Genomic DNA, 21,482 nt, shown 5'->3' on the forward strand with positions numbered 1-21,482 from the left:
AATGCAGACGTCTTTCCAAATTTGGCAGATCGACAGGTAATCGGTAAGTTACCACGATAGTTGCTATTCAACAACTCGACAACGTCCCATCGTCAACGCCTGCTATGAGAATTTCCCATTGCAGACGCCAACGAAATGACGTCATCGAGCTATCGATCAACTACCCTGGTTATCGCCTGGTACCTTATAGCACGATGCTAGGAGGCGAACCGGAAGAATCGATGAGCTACCTCTCCCCCCATAAGAAAATTCATTCAAATTTGGCATAGTTACTGGGGACCTCAATATAGATCGAAAGAACTATTCAAACTTGATCCACCAATCTTATCGCAATAGTCTAATATGAGCTACAATTGTTAAAGTAGAATATATTGTTTGATTTAAATCCAAATAACTCAAATATTTCTCAATCGGCCTCTGAGATATTTTAATTCTATTTGATGTTTATTTTTTATAGTTGTTGACATTTTGCATTCATTTGCGCACTTTTTGGAAAATTCATTCAGAAAATCATGTATTTTATTTCAAATTTCATATGATACGGGATATGTCGGCCTAAATGCTCCTAATTTGGGCCCATACATAAATTCAGTAATTGACTAAATTTTCAATAGCGACCAAACATATCTATTAGTACCGTCCCAATGACGCGTTCATCTAGATAAAATTTATATATTGCAGATTTTTAGCGATGGGCCCAATATTAGATCCATAGGCCAACATTAGGGCCACTTTCCCTATATATTTTTCAGTAATCTAAAAATCATAGCATTGATCTGGAAAAGATTAGATTGATCAGTACCTATCAAGGAAAAATGATTAAAGTATTCTTTTGGACGATTGTTCAAAATATAATACTAAGCACGTGAATTCCAGCCAAATTTTATAAAACTTCGTACATCTCAGTTGATTGAAGATGTACAACTTTTATGTCTTCAGCATATATTAAAAAAATCTGCGTTCTACAACTTTGCCAACGATAGCAAACCTCTACCTTGCCTAAATTGAACTATTTTTTATCCCCCAAATTTTCACGAATTTCATCGACTAAAATCCAGAAAGAGAGCCGCTCTTAGGAAATTTACCAAGCACCGCACACTATCCCTTCAACGTCACTATGTCAGGATCAATCACGAATACAAACGAGTTGCGAAACGGTGCTTTCTTCAGTATCGACGTGGATTGCAGCGAAAGCTTAAGTCACGTCCCGAGCAGTTTTGGAAGTTTGTCAACGAACAATGTCATGAAGCTGGTCTATGATACATAATGGTAACGGACGTGAGACTGAGTGACGACCATGCCCAACTGGCTGCCAGTTACGTACCACTCTCTGGCCAAACCATGAGCGGAATTGATATCAATCCCGAGATGTTTTCCAGGGCTTCCTCGAAACTCAAGTCGTCGTACAATCCGGGTCCTGACGGAATTCCAGGACTTGGACTTGGACAGTTTGCTAGCGCACATGTTTCCAGGCACAAGAAAGGCAGCAAACAGGACGTTGGCAACTACTGTGGCATCACTTTGCTTAGCACTGATGCTTAATTGTTCGAACTCGTTGTTATGGAACCGGTACTCGCTTTCTGTAAGTCGTACATTAGTATCGACCAGCATGGTTTCATGGCTGGTCGCTCCACTGCCACTAACTTGCTGTCAGAGATCGAAATTTTCACTCAGCAGCAAATAAGCGACACATCACTCAAGCTGCGCTTCGCAGAGCTGATAATCGACAGTATTTTCATCTTTCATTCATCGACGATTGGTCATTTTCCTCTCGAATCCAAACCACGAAAATATCGCTCTTTCAAAATCGGTGAGAACACTTTTTCATTTCCCATTGGAGACCGAAAATATTCGATAGTGTGTTTTTGGAGTCCGAGGTGAAGTGCTACAAATATGAATTTGCCGGCTCTTTTGTTCGCATGCAGTTCAAATGTATGACACACTCCATCAACCATTCGAACAGCGGGAGAACGTTGTTATTACATCACATCATAGTCCATTTTACGCAATGACAGGCTTGATAGAATTTGATCATATTGATGTTGCTTCTCATAGTCGTTAAGTTAAGTCTGCTGTTAAAGTTCATTCATAAATCAGAGTGACCAGTGAACCGGTAAATCGGGAAAACGGGGAAGAAGCCGGGAATTCGAAGACACCAGAATCATGAGAACAATTTTAAGGGAATTTCGAAGATTATTTCTGAAGAATATAAAAAAAAAATCCCAGTAAAATTCTAGATGAATTTAGTGGAGTATTCCATGTTTCTGAACAACAATTTTAAGACAATTGTGATGTGAATTTCCTGGCAATTCTAAAGAGAATTCAAGTGATTTGTGAATAGAATGATGGAATGAAGCTTCAGTGAATTAAAAAAAAATCGAAGAAGAGCTAAGAATTAATTTTATGATTGCTTTGGATTGATAGGCAGAGATTTTTTGGATTATTCTATAGAAATTTTCAAGAGACACCCAAAGAGAATTTCAAACTTATTTTAGAAGAATTCTGAAAAGACATCAGTGAAAGGAAATGATTCTAAATGAAATCACAGACAAACAGACATAACACTCACCGTTACATTCTTCGCAAATAAGATTTTAGTTGGGAATGTGCTTGAATTTATCATGGTGGCGCCACTGAAGCGTTAACAAGCCACTACATTTTGAACTTATCAGTGATGCCAGTTCTTTTTAAAGTAAATTTAGTAGACAGACATACAGTAATGACCCGACTTTGAAAAACTTTTCTAATGCTCTACGATACCCAGCGCTTTTTCATTGGTCTTATTGCACCAAAGTACACTGTAAACACCTATTTTGTAGATGCATGATAATGATTCAGAATTGAGATTTTATGAAATTATTTTATGTTAATGTCTGATGCGCAGGGGTCGACAAAATCAAGTCATTACTATACCACATACTAATCTGACGAATTCAGAATACATATTGTTTGCTATGTGCACATTAAAGTGATGACGGTGTTAGAAAGGGCATTAATTAGTGATGCATTACCACGTATTACAACGGATTCGTATTTCTGCAAAATTCAATCAATTCTATAGATCTACAGAAAATTTCGTAGAACCGACATCACTGACTTCCATCTGTTTTGTTTTTATTCAACACAGCTGACGCGTTGACAGAACAAGGGAAAAGCAACTAGTGAAAAAAAAATGCATGAACGAGGGATGCTCTGGTTGCAAAACCGTGCTTGGGCGTGTGCAAAAGACGCTTGACGATATTTTTTGAAGATTTTTTTTCTAATAGTTATGTCTGTTTGTCTGTGAGTGAATTTTCAAGGTAGTTAAAGCACAGACACATTTTTTAAGACCCAGGAATGATGTAACAAACTCGACCCAAGAATGATGCTGCTGTCTACCCATTTAACCTAGTGATCCTGGTTTTTGTTTATCTTTACTTATAATGTATATTTCACAACCGACAAAATTTCCAAAATTCCGGAAAAAAAATTTGGGAGAATACCGGGAAATTGCTAATCGAGATTTCCTGTTCACCATGTCATAAATTGAAAAATCGGCTAATCAGAAACGTCTCATAAAATGCTCTATTGGTTTGAGCCAACTAAGGACTAAAACAAGAGAAAAAGAAGAAGTCGCTGGTTTCTTTCACAAGCAATATTCAATTGTTTGCTGTGGTTTGAATGATCCCTAATTAAAAAAAATAAACGAACGATTACCCAAATTATAGAACAGTTCCACAAATGGTTTGGATGGTACTCGAAACATAACTATGTATATGTGGCGTCATTGAGTACTAGTTATCACCGCGAATCCAGTCCTGTACGACACAAGCTTGGTTTTATCTGAAGACAGCTTAAAATAGCAAAACTGGACATTCTTGGTATCCACGTTGGTATCAGTTGAATGCTTTTGGTGATTGGTGTATTCTGAATCATATGGAGGTTAACCCGGTCAAATGCTCGATTATCTCTTTTTCGCGCAAGAAAGAGACTATTATGTTCAAGCAGGGCTCTACATTTTCGAAGCTCTAAAATGAACTCGAGTTTTATTTCTCTCATACAAACGTGTTCAACGCTTCATTTCTATAACGCCTAGCTAGACTATCAGCAAGAAATGATAATGAAAAAGAAGCACGCTTAGAAGGAAACACTGGCTGTGGATCTTCTCGTCGTTGCTTTGCTCATCGCTTTCAATGTAAGTAACGTCGATTTTCTAGTTAAACGAAACCTCATTATGGCTTTCAATCCCCTTTCACGAACACTCTATCACCGCTCTTTCAATTTGTTTAAAATGCGTTATGTCCCGTTTCGTTATTTTTTTTTTAGATAAATCTGTGGATGGAAGATAAATTAAACATAGGGTTTTTGATCTAATTTCCGTCATACTAAGCACAACCCACATTTTACCTCTCTTTTTTGAACGGGTCTGAACAAAAAATGGAATATTTCTGTCAAATATGGCTTCTAAATTTATTCACCATTCCATACGTACCGTTGAATTTGATAAAGAGTCACAAATTGTTGAGATATTGTATAAAATCTTATACTGCTTCTTGATTCTAAATTCGTCCTACGAGTTTCAATTCCGTCCAATCGCATTGAAACGCCATTAGATTTTCTTCGTCCTACGGATAAACGTAGAAAAAGGGGATTCGCTAGGAGCGCTTCTTTTGTTTTGAGAACAATGAGCGTAAATATTCATACAATGCGCTCTAATAGGATTTATGTTATAGCTAATGAAGTAACGCATCGGAACAAACCTATTATTGATTTGTGCAGAGTAATCATTGACATTATTGATCTTCTCTGATCGATAGAACGGAAATGGGCGATTACGACGAAGTAGCGCTCTACCCTATTACGTGTAATCTTCAAGTGTTTTCACGTGAGAAATGCTTTAAATATGTAATTCCATTTTCCGTCATATACGTCTTGAAACCTCTGTTGATGTGTTTCTTTTTTTTTTCCTTTGGTTTGTTTTTTCCGTCGATCTTGTTTTCCGTGCTGAGCACCAATGCTACCGACGTGCCAGGAAGGCAGCTCCCACACCTGGACCCTACCTATCGACCCATCAACTCATGAACCGGGGACCAACGGCTTTACTTCCCATCCGAAGGAAGGCGTGATCAGAGATGTTATGCCTCAGAACATCCCGGCGGCGCCGACTGGGATTGTACCCAGGCCTGCTGGGGTGAGAGGTAATCACGCTTACCACTACACCACCGGCGCCGTTATGTTGATGTGTTTCATCAAAAAGAAAACTATCAAAATCGAGCGCTCTTTCGCTTATCCGTTTCACCGAAGCTTGAAAGGAAGACCAATGGAGCGACGGGAGAAAGAGAGACAAGCGATTGAACATTTGTTTGTGCACGCCGACTGAGGTTCTAGAATGCTGCGAAGCTGTTCGACTTAAACAGAAAAAGAAAGCCAGCAGTCTCTTCGTCGCAGTATGTTTTATTAAGCACTGAAATTGAGCACATCAGCCAAATTAAGGACCTATTTAGGTGTGATTCTGGATACACAACTCTCTTTCAAGCAGCACATCTCGTATGCTTCCAAAATTCTAGGGTTGCCAAAGACTTCACGGATATCTACTGCCTTAAATCGTTGCACTGCTCCTTGTTTCGCTCCACATTAGAATACTGCTCGGTTGTCTGGACTCCTCACTACAACAACGTTGCCGAAAGAGTTGAGTCTGTTCAGCGGCGGTTCCTGAGATACGCGCTACGTAAACTGCCGTGGACGGATCCCTTCCGATTGCATAGCTACGAAAGCCGTGTGCAACTGATCCACCTGGAGTCCCTGTCGGTCCGAAGAGATACAGCAAGGGCATTGCTAATTGCTGATATTTTACAAGGATGCACCGATTGCCCTACCCTACGGAATAATTCGATGCTGCGCCTGCCCATACAGCGAACTAATTATAGCATGTTCAGCGCAATCGGTGGTTTACAGAGACTCTTCAATAGGGTCTCCGTACTATTTGACTTTGACCTGACTCGCCAGCTGCTTCGCCGGAGGTTTAGTTCATTTTTTCCTAGATCAGTTTAGTTTGTCTGGCAATGTTCCTTTTTTTTGCGAGATGACTAATGACTTATTGATGTTTAGTTTTAGTACTTTTCATGTTTAGTTTAGCTTACATCATTGGGGCCAATGACACCTGTTGATGAGTCATAAATAAATATAAATAAATAAATAAATAAATAACTGCAATAACATATTTTTGAAGAACAAATGTACAGCAAAATGAAAACAAACTTTGTAGTCAAAATTGTTAATCGCATGAGCTAAAATCAAATTATGATTTCAGTTTGATATCAAAATTTGATACCCAACGGCGCCGGTGGTGTAGTGGTAAGCATAATTACCTCTCACCCCAGCAGGCCTGGGTTCAATCCCAGTCGGCGCCGTCGGGATGTTCTGAAGTATAACATCTCTGATCACGCCTTCCTTCGGATGGGAAGTAAAGCCGTTGGTCCCCGGTTCATGAGTTGATGGGTCGATAGGTAGGGTCCAGGTGTGGGAGCTGCCTTCCTGGCACGTCGGTAGCATTGGTGCTCAGCACGGAAAACAAGATCGACAGAAAAAACAAACCAAAAAAAAAAAAAAAAAAAATTGTTATTGATTTTCTGTCATTTTGATTCTGGACTTTGCTCGGGTAGGACGTCTACTTTGCCCCAAGATAAACATGTGTGATGATTATTGACGATGACATAAGGTCATGTTAAATTTTACGTGCTATTTGGAGCATGGTAGGCCTTCATAATAAACTTTTAACAGTGTCCGGATTAATGGACTAAGTGTCTGGGAATCGGTACTTTACGGAAATAATTTTCATTACATTTGTCACTAAACAAAATATTATCTTTCGCCTTCTTCCCCCAGATATACACGATTCATAATCGAATGGCCGCCCTTCGAGTACGCTGTCCTGCTGACAATCATTGCCAACTGTGTGGTATTGGCCCTCGAGGAGCATCTGCCCCACGGTGACAAGACGCTGCTGGCCCAGAAGCTGGAGAAGACGGAGGCCTACTTCCTGGGCATCTTCTGTGTGGAGGCCTCGCTGAAGATCCTCGCCTTAGGGTTCGTCATGCACAAACACTCCTACCTCAGGAACATATGGAACATAATGGATTTTTTCGTCGTAGTTACGGGGTAAGTTGTCGGTTTTGTCGTTAATTTTACGGAATGCATTTACTGCCCTGTTTTATTATGCATCAATTCGATTAACCAGAACCAAGTCTCTGATGATAATGATCAGTGTTCTGGCAACGAAACAAAAAGTGGAAAACAAAGTACAACTAATCCTACCGAGCCATGGCAAAAAGGTTACATTCACGTTCGTGCCATGGGGACGGAACGTATCCATCTGCTGCTTGCTTTACGGCTATGTCAAATTGCCTCCCTCGAATCAAATTACGATCCGGTCGACACATAAAATAACTCCCGAATCCGGCGTTGAACCAGCGAGAGTGGCGCGTTTTATTTCGAACCTCATTTTTCTCCCGCTCCGTTCCGTTCTGACACTCTACTACGATGGAAGGAGGGCCCTCCCGAGACACGCGTGCTTTGCATACTTGCCCGTTCGTCCTCTAGGAGAACCTGAAGTAGGGGGGGGTAATCAAATCGCAGCCACGTGTTGAATCTTTCGGTGCGTGTCGACGTGTAGGGGAAATCGGGGTAAGACGGACATCTTAATGATTGTTGTTGTGTTATCGTCAATGAATACCGATGAATTAACATTTTGCTAATAATATCAGTGTTCTGTAAGATCAACTCAAGCTAAAGGATGCTAAATATAGGATAAGTGAGCCAGTTAGGGTATATGCACTAATTATGGCGCAACCCATATACGCAATTGTACCAGTTTTTGATCTTACTCATTTAAATCACATAAGCCTTAACTGGTACATGCCAAAACTGGAACCAATTTTAAGTAGTGCCATAGCTGGTACTCTTTCCCTACCAATGTATTGTACATCTTAACAATGGATTTGAGCAGTTTTAATTACGCTTCCTTCCACTCAAATTTTGCCGTGGAATATTAATTTGAATTGGTTTTTCTTCTAGTACCTTGCTAGGTATATAGGGTCTTATTTATTCTTAGCTTGATAAATCTGGAATCAATTGCTTACATTTTTTTACAAATAACTATAAGAAGGTCGTCCAAAAACTGCTGGACAATATGATTAATTATTTTTTTTTATTCAAAAATGCTAAAAAAATTAACAACTTTTTTAGGAGCGGGGGACGGACAGTCTTGAAAAATTAATGTTTCTCAATTATAAAAACAATCTAAATAATTGTACGATAATCGTAGGTATGTATTAGAACTCAATACCGCATTGGCCACGGATCCTGATACCCTAGGGGAAGTGAGCAACAACTGGTATCTGCCATAATTTGGTTTCAACCTGCATGGCTTAACGCAAATCAACTCGATACTGAATAGCAACTCTAGGCTGCTTGATCTCGTTCTGGCGAACGAAGCTGCAGGACTAGAATGTTCTAGAAGCCCCAGAGCCTTTGAATGGCATCGACACCAATCATCCTGCGTTGGAAGTTTCCATCAACCTATCTGTAACTGAAACCAGTTCGATTTTGTTTGCCAACCTGGTTAAATGTCATAATGCAAGCAACGAATATCGCACATATAGCTACACAAGGCGTGTACAGGCTAATTTACAGCTTAATCCAAAGCAGTTCTGGCCATTCGTGAATACCAAACGAAACGAGGTGGGGCTACCAGTCGAAATTCACCTGGGTGATAGAATCGCCAGCAGTTCCCTTGAGAAATGTAATCTTCTGGCAAAACATTTCAAAAGCATTTTCAATGACACTACGGCTTCGTTGTCCCAAGTTGCTGAAGCGGTGAGGGACACTTTCAATTTTTCGATTACCTCGGTTACAGTAGACCTCGTCGAATCCGCCATCAAGAAGCTGAAATTTTCTAATGCTGCTGGCCCTGACGGGATCCCCTCAAGCATCTTTAAGCGATGCTGTTCAGAGCTTACAACACCGCTTTCGAAGCTGTTCAATATTTCATTACAGCAGGAGGAGTTCCCTACGCGTTGGAAATCGTCATTCATGCTCCCGATCTACAAGAAAGGAGACAAGACAAACGTCGAAAATTACTGAGGGATCACATCACTCAGTGCCTGCTCTAAAGTTTTCGAAATCATCATCAACGACACATTATTCTCTAGCTGCAGAAATTACATTTCTCCTGACCAACACGGTTTTTATTCCAAGAGATCAGTTTCAACAAATCTAGCTCCGTTCATTTCTTTATGTCTTCGGAGGATGGAAGCTGGAGCGCAGGTGGACGTTGTATATACAGATCTTAAGGCTGCATTCGACCGGGTTGACCACTCAATACTGCTAGCTAAACTTGAAAAACTCGGTGTATCCTCGGGTTTAACTCGTTGGTTCAAGTCCTATCTGACCAACCGGGAACTTTGTGTTAGAATCGGATCAAAGCAATCGGACTATTCTACAAAAAAGCTCCGGTGTTCCTCAAGGTTGTAACTTGGGACCATTGCTATTCTCGATTTTTGTGAATGAGGCCGGACTGATCCTCACAACTGGTTGCCGATCGTTCTACGCGGATGATGTGAAGATCTATGTGATTTTTCGTAGCTTCGCCGATTGCTTGCGGCTTCAGCACCTAATCGATACTTTCGAAGAGTGGTGCTCAAGAAACTATCTCACGTTGAATGTACAAAAATGTAATATTATCTCATTTCATCGCAAGCTGAAACCAGTGGCATTCAACTTTACGATAAATCACCAACTTCTGCAACGTGTGGACAATGTTCGTGACCTAGGAATCACGCTGGACTGCGCCCTAACATTCAAGCTTCATTACTCGGGCATCGTTGCGAAAGCTAACAGGCAACTCGGGTTCATTTTCAAGATCGCTGACGAGTTTCGCGATCCTGCCTGTCTAAAAGCTCTATACTGCTCTCTAGTGCGATCGATCTTGAAATTTAGCTCGGTAGTATGGTGCCCGTATCAAGCAGTTTGGATATCGAGGATTGAATCTGTTCAAAGGAAATTTGTTCGGTATGCCTTTCGTCACCTTCCTTGGAATGACCTTGTGAACCTTCCGCCGTACGAAGATCGTTGTCAACTCCTGGGTCTTGAAACACTAGAACATAGGCGGACGATTAGTCAGGCCGTGTTCGCAGCGAAAGTACTTATTGGTGATATCGACTCTCCAGGAATCTTGGCTGAATTCAAAATCTACGCACCCGAACGAGTTCTTCGGTTGAGGAGTTTCCTGCATCTTGGACCGCGTGCTGCGAACTACAGCTTGCATGACCCAATACGTTTCATGTCTGGGCGTTTCAACGACTTTTACGAGTTTTTCGACTTTAACTGTGCAGCGTCACCGTATTCAACGCAGACTCCTGAGAAGGACGAGGACTTCTACCTGATTCATGAACAGCTCTATGCCAAAGGAGGATTGCTTTTTTTATGCTATAGACGCGATTAATGTTCGTTGAAATTGTATTGTATTGTTGTGATTCATGTATTTCGAAAAGATATGGGGTTTTTACGCCTTTTCTAGGCATCAGGTTTCATTTAGACACGTTAAGTCCGATGAAGAAAACCAAATTAAATAAACTAAATAGATTAAATTAACTGTTCAGGCGATACATTCAAGAGCAAGATCATAGCGGTAACATGAAGTAAATTCAGATATTAAAGTTAGTTTCTTAAAAATTATTAGCACTGTCCGTTTTACCTCGATGGTAAACTATTTACAAAAATACCTCTTTTTGCAAACGTTCAATCACAATTGATTTACTTATTAAAACAATCAATGACGTAAGCCAGGATCAGGACCGTTAACATTGTTTTAAACATTTTACTGTTTTGTTACTTTACATCCTTAGGAATTGCACAAAGAAATTTACATCACTTCACCGCTAGAGTAATTCTAGATAGAGCTGGAACTAGGGCGTAACAGCTTTTGTAAACAATGACTTCTCTCGATGTTTTCTAGGAATTCAAGGCACGCCCACGCAAACCAGCATAACCATCGGGTAGGGGAAGACATCCCCTACCCAAGGGTGTGTTGATTTGCGTAGACGAGCCTTAACTGTCTAGATATCATCAAGAGAAGTCATTCTTTACAAAACCTGTTACGCCCTAATTCCAGCTCTATCTAGGATTAACTTTTATTTTTTATTATATTTTTACATTTGACAGCTCCTGCAACCTAGAAAATTAAGAGTGAATATGAAAAAAAAACTATTATTCAATAGATACCCGAGCAAAGTCAAAACTGAATTTGATGTCGCTGATAATTATTGCTCAGGTTGTTGTCGTTTTGGTCGTTTTAATGGTTGATATATCAACCACAAGCGCAAAAAATCTTCCTGTGACATCACATTGAAAACTAATTGAGAGCAAACTGAAAACTCAACTTGATGTACATTTTTTCTGTTGATACCAAAACGAGTATGCAACTTGATGTTCTACTGAGACAATGAAAACAAAACCGTAACACCATATTTTTAGAAGCAGATGTACAGCAAAATGAAAACAATATTTGTTATCAAATTTGTTTGATGTTATTATCAAAACTTGATTTCGATTTGCTGTCATTTTGACGCTGTACTTTGCTCGGGTAAGTCATCGAACAATCAACCGTCCATCTTACCCCGAATACCCCTAGTAGAACGTCTTGGATGTAGCGGAAACCGTCGGTTTGTCGGGACCACTCGTCGGAATTCGCGGAATCATGAAACGCGCGCACACGTTCGTAGTAGTAATAAATCATTAACTCCAAGGTGACAAAGTTGGAGGCTCTCAAATTTCGCGCATTACGTTCACACTACATTTCGGTATACACAGGAACTAACCGATTTCTCGCACCGTTACCGTTTCGTTTCGGCAGCTCAATGACGATATTCGCCGAGGCCAACGTTGATGTCGATTTGCGTATGCTTCGATCGTTTCGTGTTTTGCGACCGCTTAAACTCGTTAGTAGGATTCCAAGTAAGAACCCCCGGCAGCTCCGGCAGTTTCCTACGTTAATAGCTCAGGCGTTGTTCTTCCCATAATCACAAATAAATAATTAAAAAAAAAACGCTAGATTAGAGGCAACTTTTAGGGGCCGAAATAGACGCTGTGTGTTTTTGTGCGTTCTCATCAAATATTGATATAGAATAGAATGTTTAACTGAAGGCAGATTTTCACATTGCCGGAGGGTAGAGGGCAAACCCAGAGGGGTGGATTTTTTGGTGGTGAAGAGAGTTGTGATGTCGATGAAGTTTAACTGCTCTCATTAAAAATCCAAGAGACTGGGGAAAGTTCCATCTGTAGCAATTATATTGGCATGTTTAATGTGTTCGTTCAGTTTTCGGAAGGTATTTAAAGTGCTATAAAACATAATTTTCATAAAAGTTTTCTGCTGAGACTAGGTAGAAGGCTGCGAAATTATCTGACACAAGGAAGCAATCACAGTTCATTATCGAGTGGTGTAGTTAAATTAGTTAACCGTTTGAGTAATTATGGGTACATGGTTTGAATGTTAACCACTCTTCGGTATTAATTATATGATACTGCAGTTTTATGGATCATAGCCTCCTCCCCCATAGTCGATGCTCAATGTGCTGATATCAACTAGTACTTGGACCATCCTAAAAGATGTTTTTTTTTTGACAACTTAGATGAAAAGGCCGAGCCCTTCCGAAATAGAGGGAGGCGAATATTTGCTTGGTCTAATGGGTTATTATGCTAGTAGGTTATTTGGCATAAGGTCGTTTGGCATACTACACACTACGAAAATTTCATGTAAATTTTGGTTCCCTGAGACCCACAGATGTAAGCGGCCCTTTTGACATAAGAATTAGTTGAAAGAAACGAGAAAATCAATTCAATCAAACGTTCTCTTCGTCGACTTGCGTACGTTTCGGTTTGAAAACACTTAATTTTACATGAAATGTTGGTTTACGTTATATGATTTACGCCCAATATGGATTACGTCTCGTGTAAAAGTAGTTATTTCTAAGTGTGTAGTCTTTGATCACGAGCAACATAAACAAGCATAAACCCAACGGATGCAACCAACCGGAAGCACTGGATTTAGTGACTCCACTGTGCTACCAACCGGTTTTATGTGGAGGTTGCGGGAGTGAACCGGTTTGCCATGGTCACTCATTACCACCTTCGAGCATTTCAAGCTGAACTTTGCATAAGGTCCTAAGTAACATTGACAGATTATCCTCATCGATTTTCTCTTTGTATCCCCACGGCCATGTAAAGACATTCCCAGGTATTTTCAGCACACAGATCGATAAAAGAAGCTTTTATCAAGCATTTAATACGACAAACACAATAAGAAACGGTTATGAGCTCAAGTTATTAACGAAAGAGAAAGTCGATGAAGAGAATCGATCACCTAATGCAATGCTCAGCTTGATTTCACGGAGAAGAAGAGAAATCGATAGAGGATAGGAGATCACTCAGAGCGCTCGCGAATCATAAAACCGCTGATTGCGACTCTCTTAAAGCTTAACTGACAGGTTGTATATGTCATACACATGCTTCATAGGCGTAGCCAGATGCAACACAAAGGCTTTCGGTGAAATGGCGTTCGGTGAAATGGCATTCGGCCGAATTTTTCATAGAATTTTGTTCGACCCTCCCTAGTTTGAAACCTGGCTACGCCCTTGACATACTTCACAACCTCTTCTTGTAAGTTACACGTACAAAATACCGTTATAATACCTAATGATTTTATAATTCTGAAAAAAAAACATTTTTTATAGCGAAGTGAGCAGAAGCAACCCTGGTCTGAATAATCTTGATATTCCCATTGACACTCTTTTGGGAACATGTACATATATGTGACGTAGCATTTATTATTAGGTCTGGTATTAGGTACATAGCAAACAATTATTTTTAATATCACATCAAAGTGGATGTACTTCAATCATGTCAAAAAAATCCTTGACCAGACCGGGAATCGAACCTATTCACCTCCATCATGGTCTTGTTTTGAAGCTGCAACTTTACCACTGCTCTTTCCATGTATATTGAAGTCCCCAACAACGGTGTCAAATTTAAATGAATTTGGTTATGATCTGGATTTGCGAGGGATTTTTAAAATTGTGTATGGGAAAATGTGTGGGAAACGAAATGATATTGATATGCTTGCCAAAAACACAAATGTAGCTAAAATTTCACCAAATCTCGGAAGTCTATTGAGAATACTTTGCAGAACAACTCGATTTGACTACTTAGTAAAAAGTTGTTATTATATTAATTTAGACCTATTGTTCCGTGCATACCTATAGGCGTATATATGAGCATGTAGGTACGTGTAGATCACTTGGTCTAAAGTGAAAGACTACTCAGAGTTGCGACCTATCACAATCACGATCGCCAAACAGCTGATGGTAGTAACGCTTTGTACATTCCTATCAATGTGCTCGTCGAAGCTCTCTCCATGACCATCCATCAAGTTGACGAAAGAAGTAAAAAGCAACTGGTGAATGTCGTCTTCTGTTGTGATCCATCACCGATCTGGTCATTCTCGACAATCACGACACTCATCTGTGCTCGTTTTGAAGCAGTTGCTGCTTTGTTTGCTTATGTGAGTGTGTTGGTGAGTGAGCCCAACAGCTTCCGTTTCATGTTGCCTGCTTTGTTTGTAACTCACACAGTCGCGCCTGCCGAGACGAACTTGGAATGCGTAGGCATTGTTTTCATTTTCTTCTGTCGTTTCACTTTTTCTCATGATCGTTCTGCAGAAGTCTTCACTGTTTTCGTTGTGCTGTTCATCATCAGCAGCGAGTGTAACGTTTTCCTTGTGAGCAGCGACCATTACTGGTGATTGTTGTTTGCCATGGCTCTAACTCTCACTGCGTGACAAAACGATCTGTCAGCGATAGGTTGATGCGAAGACGAGTGTCACGTGAGTGTCATGATATTTTGCATCACTGAGACTACTAACTCAATCTAAGTTCGAGATTTGGTAAAATTTAAGCAATAACTGGATTTTTGGTAAGCAAAGTAATAGAATCGTTCCGTTTCCCATACACAATTTAAAGTTCTCCCTCAAAACAAGAGTATAACCATATTCGTTCAAAATTTGCGCAGTTGTTGGGGACGCATGGAAAGAGCAGTGGGGAACTGGAGCTTGTAAAGTTCACCCGCCCTAATGCCCACGCTGTCCACTACTATCACAACCAGCAAATCCAAACACACAAAGCAACCAACGATACAGACAAAACGGTTGCTACGACTACCAGGACAAACTCGCTCTGTAACAAAGCTCGATCGGAGTGGTAGAAGGATAATGATATATTGCTTGCCTGCTTTGTTGCAATATACATGGATGAGGACATAGCTTGATCTGAATCGAGAACAGACATAACAAAAAATTCCCATTAACACACGTGTATCATCTTCGGCTTTACTTCGTGAAGCAGCTTGCCAACAATTTGCTCGTTTCCTGAGTGAGCTGTGTCGCACGGGCTGCATTTCATGAAAAAAAGGAAGAGTATTATATCATTATTGCTTTCCAGTTCTGACATAGCATTATCAATCGGTTCGTTGATCGCTTGTCATTTTGTCATTTGAAGATATTTTTGATTCCTTGATCACAACCTTTTCCGCGTTAACGCATGTGTCATATTTGGAACAACTTGTGATTCCAAATTTTGCTCACCGTTCCATAGTCGAAGCCTTCAGGTTGCTGCATACAGATGTCTTCATTCTCCAGGTCACCTAGCAAAAATGCGGTAACTGCATCCTGGTAGACTGACGAATCCATCTCAGCTGCTTTGGCCATAAGGAATCGAATCATGGCGAAGCAAACAACTGGCGAATACGTTTCAGCATAATCCACACCCCGGATTTGCGCACATCCCTTGATAACAAGCCTTGCTTTAAACCTTTCGATGGATTCATCTGCGCTAGCTCTGGCCTTGTAAACCCACTTATATTTCGATGATTTACGCCCTGGTGGTAACGGTTGGTATTCTAATTCCATAGCATCGATCCAAAACTAGCCGTGGACGTCTTCCAAAGCTTTTCGGGAAGTTTCAGGTTCAGGGAAATTTGCGGAAGCTTCTGACCAGAACATTTTACTGAAGGACACTTGCCTTCGATCGGGTGCTTCAAATCACAATACTTCGAGCCAAGTTGCGCAGATTCTGTCAATCGTGATGGGAGCGCAGTTGAACCAACGCCGGTTTGAAACTAGTCCTGTGAGGAATCGAATTTCTTAGGGCAAATAGTGTATGTTACTTGAAACTTAGTATACTTTCCTGGGGTGCAGCGCTCCCTTGCACTGTACCTGTCCACATTTTATTGTGGATCCTCCGCAATTGATGTCCCAGCTACACTTTCAGCTGACTCTGCTCTAATATTCACAACGGGCACATCAAACTCGTCAGCAGAGGATTCGTCTGATTCTTCAACTTCGATTACACTGTTATAAATGTCCCCGTAAGCAGCGCCGGTGGTTCAGTGGTAAGCGTTATTGCCTCTCACCCCAAAAGGCCTGGGTTTAATCCCAGTCGGCACCGCCGGGATTTTCTGAGGCATAAAGTAGGGAGTAGGGAAGTAAAGCCGTTGGTCCCCGGTCCATGACTTGATGGGTCGATAGGTAGGGTCCAGGTGTGGAAGCTGACTCCCTGAGGTCAGTAGCATTGTTACTCAGAACGGAAAACAAATCAAGGAAAAAAAATGTCCCCGTATTCAGGATTCTAATTCGGAGCTTGCACGATTGCAGTTTATTCAAGTGTTTGAATTTCTTGTCGCTGTACAGATTCACTCGTCACAGCTAACATACATTTTGTATGTCTTTAGAATGAACAATCTATAGCCATTTCCATTACTGGCATCCAATGAACACACACGTTTCCAATTTTGGATTCCACTTCATAAGTTTTACCTTCGACACAAATGACATTTGGATCCAAACGCTCGCACCGGTCGCCTTCCGGAAAACATGTGTGATCGACAAACCTTTCGTCGGTGATCGATTGATCAGATAAACTGCAGTTCCAACTGCTTCGCTTCTGCCCAAAATCGTTTGCTTGGATTCGCATCGAACAACAACGCCCTTGTCAGCCAGTCCGGTTTGAACGAGGTTATATGGCACAGTTGTATCATGAAGGATCTCACTGTTTCGCAGAAACTTTCAAAACTCATCCGCAACATATTCCGTGCCGTTACCGATCCTGAAACGCTGCACCTTCTTTCTGGTCTGCGTCTCGACGAATGTTTTTAAATCCATTAAAGCCCAAAGAACCTGCATTTTGAAACGCAAGAAGTACACAAACGTGTTCCTACTACTGTTATCTATGAAGGTTAACAAATATCTACTGCCGCAGAAGTCTGAATGGACAAGACCCAGAACTTCTATCGACCACATACCTTTAGACTTGAACGGCAATCTATAGTGTTTTCCTTCAATATACGACACGCATGGTTTAATCTCTGCTAATTCGAAATCAACGCAAGTCTCCGTAGTCCGGAGCAGCTTTAAGGTGTATTCAGATCTAAGCGTACATTAGCGGAGTGGAGCAAAATTTGCGTTAGAATGAGAGAGACAACTAGTACTTTTCTCCCTCTCGTACCTTCGCAAAATCTCTCTCCGCGCGTGAAATATCGCTCAGATCTGAATACACCTTTATACTTCTATAGTTTAAATGGCCCAACCTTCGATGCCACAGCTCTGTAGTCAGTGTTCCCTCGACTGTCGACAGAAGTAGGCCACTTTCGATGTGTGTCACGTGATGGTCTGTTTACTCGGCAGCAACCATTGTGTGGTCGTTCTCATTGTTCATCAGTAGTCCTTTCGGTCGATGCGTCGTCGACTTCGGACAGCAACCGTTTCGTGATGAGTATGTGAGTGATGACCACTAGAGTGATGCAAAATTTTAAATTTTCGCTCCACAATACTTAACGATTCCAAACCGGATCCTGACTAACCTCTCAAAATTTGAACCCATTTGGTGAGAAACTGAGATGGCACAAATCATTTGAAGTTTGTACGGGAAATACTATGGTAAAACCAAGATTTTTGTTCATGTCTATCTAATAATTCACCATATCGGTCTGCTTCAAAAACTTTCAACTGTGCTTGTAGAAAATACTCCCAGCTACAACTTTGCTGAAGACCACTTTTTGATTAAATGCAAGGATCGAAAGTTATCAATGGATCAATGCACTGATGTCTTATGATCATGCTCAATCAACTGCTCAGCAGGCAACATTGGTGTTTCTGGGGCGTTGAATAGGACACACAAATCATGGCTACTATGTCACACTGCAAAATACAGTGTTGCCTACAGAGCAGCTGCTTGATCATGTCATAAGTTTACCAATCTCTTAAATAATTAATAACTTTTTCCTGTCTCGTTTTACATTGAAATGATTTTCAGCAAAGTTGTAGCTGAGAAAATTTTCTATAAGAATGGCTATCGAACTGTTTCGCAGCTCAGTATGGAAAAAGACTAGAAGGCAATGAACAAAAAGTTGAGATTTCCCATAGTAATTTACATGTAAACTTCAAATGGCTTGTGCGAAGTCTGTTTCTAACCAAATGAGTTGTAACTTTGGGAGGCTAATCAGCACCCAATTTGAAACCATTTAAGCACTGTGGAGCGAAAAAGTCAAATTTTGCATCAGTCTAATGACCACGTTTTGAGTCCAATGCTGCAACGGAAGAGCTCTGCCCCCCGTTGTCGATACTCCCATACAATGAAACCGCTGTAAGTGGAGGAAGCTTATTGGATAGCGGAAGATAAAGTGTTTATTGTGTTGTACCTTTTAACTACACACCAAAAAATTCTTAATTTTAATTGAGATGTTAACATTCATTCACGTAAAGTTGTATTTTATTTCACGCAAACGAGCAACTTGCAAGCAATGTTCTTTACAAAGATGGGCTATACAAAATACAATATTTGCAACATTGGATGAAATGTCTCAGAACTTTACATGATTTATAATGTAAATTTATATGATATGTGACGCTCCATTTATGTGTATCATATTGAACAGAAATTACATTACTTTTTCGAACCGTGTATAATTTTACGATGTTTTGTATAATAAACGAGAATTCTTGGCTCTGTAAAGTTAATTCTAATATGCCTTATCAAATAAATTAATCAACAAAAACCAGCTCTGCAGTACCCTTCACGCTTGCTGCCCAGACTACTATGGATTGCTGGCCAACCTCAATCGATAAAGATCGTCTCGTTGAATTCCTACTAAATCGCCTGGCTGGATATTGTAAGCGTTGAAAGATGAGTAGTGAACACTTGGGCCCCGTAATCTCAACATCTGTGGTTCGGTTCCAGCCTGCCCTGATTTTTTCTGTTAATATTATTTTTAATATGGCAAATCAATGAAATTCACAATCACAGAATCGCTCGTGAAAATGACTCGGTGCACACTAAGATTGTTTCACCGAGATCTGTAAAATTTTACCGAAATATCAACAGCTGAACGTTCGGTAAGCAGTTCAGTGATTTTTCACAGATTTTCAGTGATTTTTCACAGGTATTCGTTGAAAAATTACAGGAAAACTGTGAAAAATTACCGAACTGTTTACCGAACGTTCAGCTGTTGAGATTTCAGTAAAATTTTACAGATTTCGGTAAAATAATCTTAGTGTGTGTCCCTTATTACAGATTTGACTGATAGACAAAAGGTTTACAGACCGCTTTGGAACACAAGGAGCATTAGACAACTGACTGAGCAAGGAATATCTTCTACGTCTACTTCCAGTTTGACATTTCCAATGACAACTACTGGAACCTCTGCGTCATTAGCAACGTTGGCACGTTGAGACGTCGTCTTGCTATCTTTCAGAACATTTCGGCTACGACACGTATGAGTGGTCACACCTCGCATAAGAATACAAAAATCTCTGTTCAATGCTCGCCAATCAATGACCGAGTTATGACACTGAATGCTACATTCTTGGACGACATCTTTCAGTTCATTCCAGATCCTCCAACAACATGCTTGCATGCTCACTAAGTTGCTTGCACTTGAAACATTTGGCATTTAACTTATCTTTCTTCTGGTAACTCTACGGAGTGCTTGAAACTTTGACATCTTGCTCGATTTTTGATTTTACTGAATCAGCGCTTCCAGTCCCATTATCATGGGCTCATAGTTCTCCGGTAATCCTATTTAACAGTATGCACGCCAACCATGTATCACCGACCTTGAAGCCAACCTCCGCTAGCTGGTGACTGGTGGATTTTATTTCGATGACGTATTCCTCCACGAATCTGCACTAGACCAAACGAATACCAGTCTAGCCTGCATGATTCGTGAACCTACGTAGGTTCTGCCGGTCTGAATAACTTGATATACTAATACATTGAAACTTAACGGTCATGACTAGCGATGTCATGTTCCCTGATTTAGTTACACGTAAATAGTGAGATCCCTCTTGTTTATTTTGATACCGCAAGGTACTGTAACAAGAGTGACCAAAAATTAACTATTTTAATATGCTTACGTCAAATGGCGACTTAAGTGTGAAACAATCGATAAGCAAATCGACGATCATCCCTTATGCCATTGGTGGTGGTGGGGAAGGAACACCCCTCACCATGCATCATCAAATGATGAGCTTGGTAAAGGGTATGATCAACACGATTCGTACCATCCTCAAAATTGTCCTTTTCTCATTTTCTATTTCCTATATACAATTTTCACACTGCCGTTCTATAACGGAACTATCCACTCTATGCTTTCATCTCCTTATCTGCCGAATAAAATATCCACTTAAGATCTGACATTTAACGGTAAGCATCTCCAACTATATTTTATGAGCTATCAAACTTGTTCCAGGACCTTGCAGTATCAAAATAAACAATGGGGTTCCAACATTTTTCGTATACACGAATCAGGATACATGGAATCGTTGGTCAAGAATAGAGAAAGTCTTGTGTAAGAGAGGAGCGGACTGGCTGGTTTTGAGCCAAACGAACTGTCAAAACCAGAGCCAATCGAGCAGCGCATTCGCAGGGTTGCTAGAAACTGCCTAGGCATAGGTTGCCAGGTCAGTTTGTGATGAATCCGCTCCTCTCTTATCCTAGACCCTCTCTAGTCATGACCATTGCGTCCAGCAAAAACACGTGACTGTTATAATGTGTGTTTTCTCATGAGACCATTAACAAATGAAGAGGTACAAATGAGGAAAGTATCGACTGCTTTATCACCTCAGTGTGTCAGAGTTCTGAGGCGAAAACTGAGAAATTTATAAGGCGAAAACATCTCTGGACACGTCTTCCTTCGGAAGGGAAGTAAAGCCATTCGTCCCGACCTATGTGTTGATGGCAGTCGCCTCCCTGGCCCTCGATTGCCGTCAATGAGTAATCAACAAAAGGAAATCAACGCTTGTCGGTGATCGGCGCTCGATAACGAAACAGAGACCGACGTAAGCCTTTGTGTGCCTAACGTCTAAGTTTGCATAGATTTCAAAATTCAAGCAGCTTTAAAAA

General features: G+C 40.6%; 1 protein-coding gene across 3 annotated transcripts in view; it reads left to right on the forward strand.

Moving 5' to 3' along the window:
- Positions 1-21,482, forward strand: part of cac (cacophony) — a 435,895-nt gene that overhangs the window by 204,313 nt on the left and 210,100 nt on the right. For 2 of the 3 annotated variants that reach the window (XM_065237936.1, XM_065237937.1), the window contains exon 4: positions 6,865-7,137. In XM_065237936.1, the coding sequence (XP_065094008.1) occupies positions 6,865-7,137 (273 nt within the window). Of the gene's footprint in view, positions 1-6,864; positions 7,138-11,890; positions 11,992-21,482 lie in introns of all 3 variants that reach the window. The other variant, XM_065237935.1, reaches the window with a different exon arrangement.

Source organism: Ochlerotatus camptorhynchus, unplaced genomic scaffold (assembly GCF_037179485.1).
Source record: "Ochlerotatus camptorhynchus isolate MF236.1 unplaced genomic scaffold, CSIRO-AGI_Acam_v1.1 ptg000663l, whole genome shotgun sequence".
In the NCBI taxonomy this organism is placed as follows: Eukaryota; Metazoa; Arthropoda; class Insecta; order Diptera; family Culicidae; genus Ochlerotatus; species Ochlerotatus camptorhynchus.